This window comes from Gekko japonicus, unplaced genomic scaffold (genome assembly GCF_001447785.1).
Source record: "Gekko japonicus isolate JY-2015 unplaced genomic scaffold, Gekko_japonicus_V1.1 scaffold1831, whole genome shotgun sequence".
NCBI classification, from domain to species: Eukaryota; Metazoa; Chordata; class Lepidosauria; order Squamata; family Gekkonidae; genus Gekko; species Gekko japonicus.
The window spans coordinates 347,956-357,031 of record NW_015177067.1 but is presented as its reverse complement, the minus strand read 5'-3'; the positions used below and the strand labels follow the sequence as shown (position 1 = coordinate 357,031).

At 48.6% G+C, this 9,076-nt stretch overlaps 1 protein-coding gene across 1 annotated transcript in view; it reads left to right on the top strand.

Annotated features, from left to right (window-relative positions):
• The window catches only part of UBAP2 (ubiquitin associated protein 2), a gene marked incomplete at its 5' end in the record, with an annotated part of 38,424 nt that overhangs the window by 20,749 nt on the left and 8,599 nt on the right, over window positions 1–9,076 (top strand). The window contains one exon of the mRNA XM_015428189.1: window positions 8,312–8,390. Within this exon, the coding sequence (XP_015283675.1) occupies window positions 8,312–8,390 (79 nt within the window). The remainder of the gene's footprint in view (window positions 1–8,311; window positions 8,391–9,076) is intronic.

Below are 9,076 nucleotides of genomic sequence, written 5' to 3'. Positions count from 1 at the left end.
CCAAGGTTCTCAGTCACTCGGCTGACCCTAAGGACATGTTTTACCAGATGAACATGTATATGCACCGAAGAAAGAGTACCAACTAATGTACGACGTGGAAGATAACGGTTTAAGAACATAAAGAGAAGCCAATGCTGGATCCGGCCAGTGGCCCATCCAGTCCAACACTCTGTGTCACACAGTGGCCAAAAACACCAGGTCCCCAAGCACCAAGAAGACAGAGCATCCCTTGCCCCAGACTGAGAGTCCCTATCCATACCTTGTGGCTAATAGCCACTGATGGACCTCTGCTCCAGATGTTTATCTAATTCCCTCTTGAAGCTGTCCAGGCTTGTAGCCGCCGCCACCTCCTGTGGCAGTGGATTCCATGTGCTAATCACTCTTTGAGTGAAGAAGGACCTCCTTTTATCCGTTCCCACCCGACTGCCCAGCAATTTCATGGAGTGCCCACGAGCTCTTGTCTTGTGGGAAAGGGAGAAAAGGACTTCTTTCTCAACCTGCTCTATCCCATGTATAATCTTGTAAACGTCGATCATGTCACCCCTCAGCCGTCGTTTCTCCGAGCTAAAGAGCCCCAACCACAGGGAAAGTGTTCCAACCCTTTTATCATTCTAGTTGCCCTTTTCTGCACTTTTTCCAATGCTATAATATCCTTTTTGAGGTGTGGTGACCAGAACGGTACACAGTACTCCAAATGAGGTTGCACCATCGATTTATACAGGGGCATTATGATACTAGCTGGTTTGTTCGCAGTTCCCTTTCTAATAATCCCCAGCATAGCGTTGGCCTTTTTAAAATTACAGTCGCACACTGTCTCGACATTTTCAGTGAATTATCTACTACGACTACAAGACACTGTTTCCCGGATGAGATCTTGGCTTCCACTTTTGGGTCCCAGCAGCCCACTGGTTGGGTAAACGCTGCTGTAAAGCTTCTCAGTTAATTTGATTGGTCCTCATGAAAGGCGTGGCACAGATTTCCTGTTTGGGGATTATGACACACACACACCCAATCCTCTCTTTCCTCAATTCCTCCCCTTTCGTCCCCTTCCCTTCTGTAATTTTCTGGATAAATATGAGGAAAATGGATTCAGGTGGGTATGCAGTGTTCCCTCTAAGCTGAGTCAGTGTGAGCTACCTCACAGTTTTTTAGCCTCCGACTCACACATTTTTTGTCTTAGGAAGGATGGCTTCAGAACAAGCCAATTTATGCAGCAGGCAAATCGCTGGCTCACAACGTTAATGCCAGTGGCTCACAAAGTAGAATTTTTGCTCACAAGACTCCACAGCTTAGAGGGAACATTGGTGGGTAGATGTGTTGGTCTGAAGCAACAGAAGAAAGTGTGAGTCCAGGGGCACCTTTAAGACCAACAAAGTTTAACTCTGGGTAGAAGCTTTCGTGTGCGTGCCCGTTACGACACGCAACGTCTACACAGACAAACCAATACACAGCTAGCAACCAAGTGCGCCTCTGGTCAGTCCTTGATTCGTTGGCTGACCTTGGTTCGAAGCCACAGGCTAGTTATCCACTTAAAACACCCCAATCCAAGCAAGGTGGCCCCCTTCCTACTCTGAGACGAAAATCCGAATATAACTTTGGATGTCGCAATTTCTTTACTCTTTTTGTCTTTTGGGAAATACACAGGGAGTAGAGATGAAATTTCCAGATTGTTGCATTGCTCAAGGCGATGCACAGAGCTTTTATTTCTCCTTTGCAGAACAATGCAATGTTTGTAATAAAAAAACACATTGAAAACAATATAAATAAATAAATAACACCATTATTTTTTTTTTAAAAAAACACCATTATAACACACACCCACACAAAGGGTCCCAATTTAAATTTAAAAACTCCAGTTAGGACTGGCAATAAATAAAAAGTCACATAAATAGAAATGTCTTCAGCTGCTCCTTGTAGTTCGACAGGGAGGTTTGGCGTGTGCCCGGGGGTCATACCCGTGGCCACACCACAGTTTTTAAGTTTCTTGAGAGAGGAAAAGGGGGGACACATTCCCAGCAAAGATATTCCACATCTGGAGCAGGTGTTCCTTCTTGACTCCTTCCCCCTCTTCCTAAATAGTCACGAATGTACCGGAGGCGCCAGCCGTGTTTTTGTGTCTCCTGCCTCCTCGTCATCGGCACGGCTCTCCGCGCCTTAGTCGTTCATGCTCTGAGTCAGCGTATCAAGGGATGGCAGCCATGCCCGGACTCCCAACTGCACGATGATCCCAGCGCACGGGCTGCGGCTTTCCTCTTCGAGGAAAGTCCTGATCCTCCAGAAATACCTCCGCAGTATCAACTTGTTCGAGGTCTCCTCCGGGCTTCGTGGCTTGGTTTTCTCTTCCCCGAAGCACCTCTGGAGACGTTTCGATTGGGCGTGGAGGGCGTTGAGGAGCCTAAAGGATTTTAGAACGGCAGAGTTAGAGGAGAGGGGATCCCACCCAGTGCTCCCTCTAAGCCATGAAGTCTTGTGAGCAAAAACTCTGCTATGTGAGCTACCGGCATTAAAGTTGTGAGCGAGCAACTTGGCTACTGCATAAATTAGTTTGCTCTGAAGCCCTCCTTCCTGAGCTAAGACAAAAATGTGTGAGCCGGAGGCTAAAAAACTGTGCGCTAGCTCACACTAGCTCAGTTTAGAGGGAACACTGATCCCACCTTGGCCCGACCCCCCGGAGCAAAGAGCCACGTGGCAGGGACTGACCTGTCTTGGGCAGCAGTCGCCTGCGCCGGGTTGCGGCTGAAGAGACCCAGGAACCCTCTCAGTATTTCGTAGGCAGCTCCTCTGGCGAGGTGCGGCTCCCGCACTTTCAGATTCTTTGCGGTGAAATTGAACGCCGCCAGCTGCGCCAGGCACTCCGGAGGGACGTTGGGGCCCTTCTGCCTCAGCAGCTCTGAGATCTGTGAATTGAGCACTCGCTGGTGCTGTTGCAGAGAGCCACAGTGCAGGGCCGCGACCAGAGCCGGTAAGAGGAGCACCAGTCCTGCGAACCCTGCAGGGCTGTAAGTTGAAGCCCCCATGATGGCAGAAGCGTCCTCGGTGGTCTCTGCTGGGTCTCCGGCAACGTCTCCGGCAACTTCTCCTCCACTCTCCCGTCCAGCTCTGAAGTGCGGGGCTCTTCCATCTCCATCTATTTATTGCCTGTATTCGTTTCCATATATCATTTTCTGGTCTTTCCCCTGGTTTCATTTTCACTTTCCAAACATTTAGGTTTTTTGATCTGGGGCTTACCTGGACCATCAGTCCCTAAGTCGTTTTCAATTCAGTGATCCATCAGAGATTCTCCCCCCCCCTCGACTTCTTCCCTGCTTCAGGGTTGCCAACTCCGGTTTGGGAAATACCTGGAGATTTTAGAGGGGCATGCCGAGGTGGGCAGGATGACCTCAATGTAGTGCAATGACATCGAGTCTGCCCACCAAAGCAGCCATCTTCTCCCGGGGAACTGACAGTTGAAATCTGGAGACGAGTTGTCATTTTCAGGAGATCTCCAGGCCCCACTTGGAGGTTGGCAACGCTCCAAATTTTAACCAATACAACTTTCAGATATTGCAAGGTGCTTTTTGTGTAGTCCAGCTTCCTGGACATCCTGTCTGTTTTAAAGCTCATGGGAGCAGGCAGGTTTTGTCAGGGTTGCCAACCTCCAGGCGGTGGCTGGAGTGGGTTCCAATGTTCCCTCTAAGCTGAGTCCGTGTGAGCTAGCTCGCAGGTTTTTTTAGCCTCCGGCTCACACGTTTTTGCCTTAGCTCAGGAAGGGATGGCTCCAGAGCAAACTCATCGATGCAGCAGCCCAATCGCTCGCTCACAACCTTAATGCCAGAAGCTCGCAAAGTAGAATTTTTGCTCACAAGACTCCACAGCTCAGAGGGAGCATTGGTTGCAACTGATCTCCAGGTGGCAGAAATCAGTCCCCCCCTGGAGAAAATGGCTACTTTGGAAGGTGGACTTTATGGCATTAGACCCCACTGAACTCCCCCCCCAAAAAACCCCACCTTCCTCAGGCTCCGCCCACAAAATCTCCAGGTGTTTACCTGGAGGTGGCAACCCTATGCACCAGCGAGAGTGACCTCATTGACTTTCTGAGCCTGTGAGGTCACGGAAGGCCCCCCCCCCGTGTCAGATGATTTACATAATTCTGCCTTTCCTATCCCAAGAGACTTAGCAGCAGTGTTCCCTCTAAGCTGAGTTAGTGTGAGCTAGTTCACAGGGGGGGTTTTAGCCTCCGGCTCACACATTTTTGCTTTCGCTCAGGAAGGAGGGCTCCGGAGCAGACTAACCGGTGCAGTAGCCCAATCGTGTGCTCACAACTTTAATTTCAGTGGCTCACAAAGTAGAATTTGTGCTCACAAGACTCCGCAGCTTAGAGGGAGCATTGCTTATTGTTCCCTCTTAGCTGAGTTAGTGTGAGCTAGCTCACAGGTTTTTTTAGCCTCCGGCTCACACATTTTTGTCTTTGCTCAGGAAGGAGGCCTCCGGAGCAGACTAAATCGCTCGCTCACAACTCTAATGCCAGTCACTCACAAAGTAGAATTTGTGCTCACAAGACTCCGCAGCTTAGAGGGAGCATTGCTTGTGTTCCCTCTTAGCTGAGTGAGTGTGAGCTAGCTCACGGGTTTTTTTAGCCTCCGGCTCACACATTTTTGCCTTCGCTCAGGAAGGAGGGCTCCAGAGCAGACTAACTTGTGCAGGAGCCAAATCGCTCACTCACAACTCTAATGCCAGTCGCTCACAAAGTCGGATTTGTGCTCACAGGACTGCGCAGCTCAGAGGGAGCGTTGATTCTCGGCGCAAAGGCTAAGAGGAGGACTTCTGGATGAGTCCCTGGAGGACCCTTGTCAGCAAGGCTTGGGGGGGGGGTTGTCCTGCTTTAGACTTCAGTAGTGATCACTCTGCTTCTTAAAACAATCACTTGAGATGCGTATATAGGAATATGTTTTTTTAAAAAAAAATACTTGAAATGTCATGAGAGGGCCTTGGAAGGTGGTGTGTGGCCACTGTGTGACACAGAATGTTGGACTGGAGGGGCGATTGGCCTGACCAAACATTGGATTCTCTTATCTTCTTATGTTCTTAACTTTGTTAGTTTGTTTGTTAGCAGAGGTCCATCAGTGGCTCTTAGCCACAAGGTCTAGAGAGGAACTCTCGGTCTGGGGCAAGGGATGCTCTGTCTTCTTAGTGCTTGGGTGGGGGAATAGTGGGAGGGCTTCTAGTGTCCTGGTCCCACTGCTGGACCTCCTGAGGGCCCCTGGTATTTTTGGCCACTGTGTGACACAGACTGTTGGACTGGATGGGCCACTGGCCTGATCCAACATTGGCTTCTCTTATGTTCTTAGGTTCTTACGTTGCAGCTTTGGGTGAGCCTGGCCCCCGAAATGTAGTACGTATGCAGCCATTTCACCCCAGTCGTTAGGCATGTCTGAAAGTGGGGTACTTGGAATAGCTCTCCCTCAAAAGGAAGGGTTCAAAGTGTACCCCAGACCAATGCTTCCTCTAAGCCAGGGGTGTCGAACTCATTTCTTATGAGGGCCAGATGAGACCTTGTTGGGCCGGGCCACATGTGTCATAGAATGTAATGCCAGGTAGTGGAGATATAAACTTTATAAAGGACACACACACACAAAGGTGTTGTTTTTTTTACTTAAAACCATGCTTAAAACATTAGCACTCTTGCAATATTTTGTTTATTTAACAGTGTCTGATAACTGACACCTCTTGCTCTGCATTAGTGCATCAAAATGTCTGTGCTGTTGCAGTCTTGAGTATGCTGTTCAGGTGTGTATCTGTCAGCTGCAAACCTACGATGACGCAGCAGCAGCAGAACTGGAAGAAGAAGCAGAAGACAGCCAGTTCCACTGCGGGCCTGATAGAAGCCCTCCAGGGGCCTGATCTGGCCCCCGGGCCACATATTTAACACCTCTGCTCTAAGCTGTGGCGTCTTGTGAGCAAAAATTCTGCTTTGTGAGCGACTGGCATTGAAGTGGTGAACAAGCGATTTGGCCGCTGCATGAATTAGTTTGCCCTGGAGCCGTCCTTCCTGAGCTAAGGCAAAAATGGGTGAGCTGGAGGCTAAAAAAAACTGTGAGCTGGCTCACACGAACTCAGCTTAGAGGGAACACTGCCCCAGACGGTTATCAAAACTTTGGAACTTCCTCCCCAGGAAGACAGATGGAGATGGGTCGCCGTGTTAGTCTCATCTCTAGCAGCAGAAAACAGCCATGAGTCCAGTAGCACCTTAATGACTACCGAAATTTGTGGCAGGGGAGGAGCTTTTGTGAGTCACGGCTCACTTCGTCAGGTAGAAAAGAGCAAGAGTCCAGTAGCACCTTAAAGGCTATCGAGATTTGTGGCAGGGGAGGAGCTTTCGTGAGTCACTCACAAAAGCTTGTGCCCTGCCACAACTTTTGTCAGCCGTTAAGGGGCTCCTGAACACTCATTCTTCCTCCCCAGGAGAATTTGTCCGCCTCCCTCTAGCGTTGTCTTCCTCCAGCGGGTGAAGGTCTTTTTTGTTTCATTTGGCATATTTCAGGATCCACAGCAAGACAACAAAGTACATGCTTCTAGGAAGGTTTTACTTTTATTGAAAAGCTATAGATGCAGTAACATGAACACTGTTAGGAATGGCGGGTTACCTATGCGCATAATAGGATATAGGGCTTTCGTATGCACACCCACCCATGTAGTACTCAATTAGATGGGCTTCCGCGCGTGGGCATTTGGCACATTGCTAACGGCTGCAGAAGGTGGGAACATAAGAAGCTTCCCACGAAACCTAGACACACCAACTCCTCCAGTGGCCTTGAGAGATATGCGTTACAGCAAAGATGCAATTAAGCGCATGGGAAGGAATGCACACCAATTAGAAACATACACCACACTCATGGCAGCATAGCTGACAGCATACCTCCAGTAACTGCTGTTGGCCCCCTTGCCTCGGTTGGGTGTTCATGTTTATGCTCCTAATTGAATAATTTTATATTTATTTATTTATTTTCTTAAACTTCTGCATGTTAAATGCGGGCTTGATGTCCAAACGTTTTAGCTTTTGCTCCTTCGGGGACTCTGTTTGGATGGAAAGGTGGCATAGAAACTATTTAAGTAAAGGAATGCCCTAAACATGTAAAAAAGTGAGGATTTCTGCATATTTGGGAGACTCCAGCATCTGGAATGGACTTAGAACAGCTGGGGAAATTTATAGGAATGTTTTGGCCTTCACCTCTCCTCCCAAACTCACCCTCAGAATGATTTCTGCATATTTGGGAGACTCCAGCATCTGGAATGGACTTAGAACAGCTGGGGAAATTTATAGGAATGTTTTGGCCTTCACCTCTCCTCCCAAACTCACCCTCAGAATGATTTCTGCATATTTGGGAGACTCCAGCATCTGGAATGGACTTAGAACAGCTGGGGAAATTTATAGGAATGTTTTGGCCTTCACCTCTCCTCCCAAACTCACCCTCAGAATGTTTGGGCTTCTGATTGATTGACTTTGTGGGCTGAGAGCTCGTGAATTTCTTTGTTTGTTGACTCCCCGAAGACCTCCAGGGATCTGAACCTAGACAGTGCAGGTCACGGGATGCCCTGCAAGACTTCTTCATCTTTAAAAAAACAAGGGTGTTAATCTTTAGCACCCTTCAAGCTAAAAAAAAAATAACAAAAGGATACCACCAGCTTGTAACTGATCAGACCGCAGTCCCAAAGGAGCCTCAAACCACTTTTTTTTTTTTGTTAAAGCATACGCAGAAGACAACTCGAAACTTGTGCCAGAGCAGAGTTGTTGCCTGATAATCCTTGGCTAACTTCCATCCTCTATTCACCAGATGTTTCCGCCCCTCCCGCGTCAACTTAAAGAGGGCGTTAAAGGAACGAAGTACCAGCTAATAGGAAAGAGAACGTTTGATCAGAGAATTCTCCCCCCCCCCTTCCCAAATGTTATATGTTATTAAGTCTTTGTAAGAGTCTCCCAATTCCTGTCGTCACAGTGGTGTTTCCGTGCCTGACTCTTTGGTTGGCTCGGGGCCATCCTTTTTTCCCTTTTGGCAGCCGAAAAGCAAGGCAGCGAGAGTCAGGCTGAGATACCGAAATCGAAACTGACCAGAAACCGAAAACGGAAAGCCCTGTTCCAAATGCCAGCAGGAAAGCCCGAAAAGGGAAGATTTGCTCCAGATCAGGACAGGGAAGGCTTGAGGCGGTGGGCTTTATTCTTCATGTGTTTTGCTGCAACAACCAGAGTTGTTAAAACACGAGAGCTTCTTTGTCAAGGAATGTCAGCAGGCGATGCAACCATTAAAGTGGCTGTGGTGTTTTTACTTTTCTTCAGGATTATTATGGGATCACATTCCCCGCTCCTGCGACCTTGACGGGCAGAGAGGGCGGCCTGGCCAGCAACCCGTACTCAGGTGAGTGGGCGCTCCGAGATGGCGGTTCCCGGATAGACGCTGGCCGGAGCCATTCTGTCCAGCTGCTGGATCCATCTGTCAGAAATAAATAATCCGCTGAGAGCCAGTTTGGTGTAGTGGTTAAGTGCGCGGACTCTAATCTGGGAGGACCGGGTTTGATTCTCCACTCCTCCCCTTGCACCTGCTGGATGACCTTGGGCAAGCCATAGTTCTGGTCAGAGCTGTCCTTGAAAAAGAGCAGTTTCTGTCAGAGCTCTCTCAGCCCCACCTACCTCACATGGTGTCTGTTGTGGGAAGGGGAAGGGAAAGGAGTTTGTAAGCCGCTCTGAGACACCTTCGGGAGTGAAGGACAGGGTATAAATCCAATCTCCTCTTCTTCTTTCAAGTGTCCATGTCATGGGGCAGTTGTTTAAATATTACATTTCATGGTGTTGTGGAGAGAGGAGAAAGGACTATTTATTTAATGTGTATTTTAGACTTCCAGTGTGTGTGTGTGTGTCCCCGTCCGTCCCCATGCAACAAAAAGGCTCTACAGGAATGAAAAAAAATAAAACAAAAAACTAACAGTCATTTCCAGGTGTGACCTAAGAACCAGTTTGGTGTAGAGGTTAGGAGCACAGACTCTTATCCGGGAGAACTAGGTTTGATTCCCCACTCCTCCACTTGCAGCCGGCTGGGTGACCTTG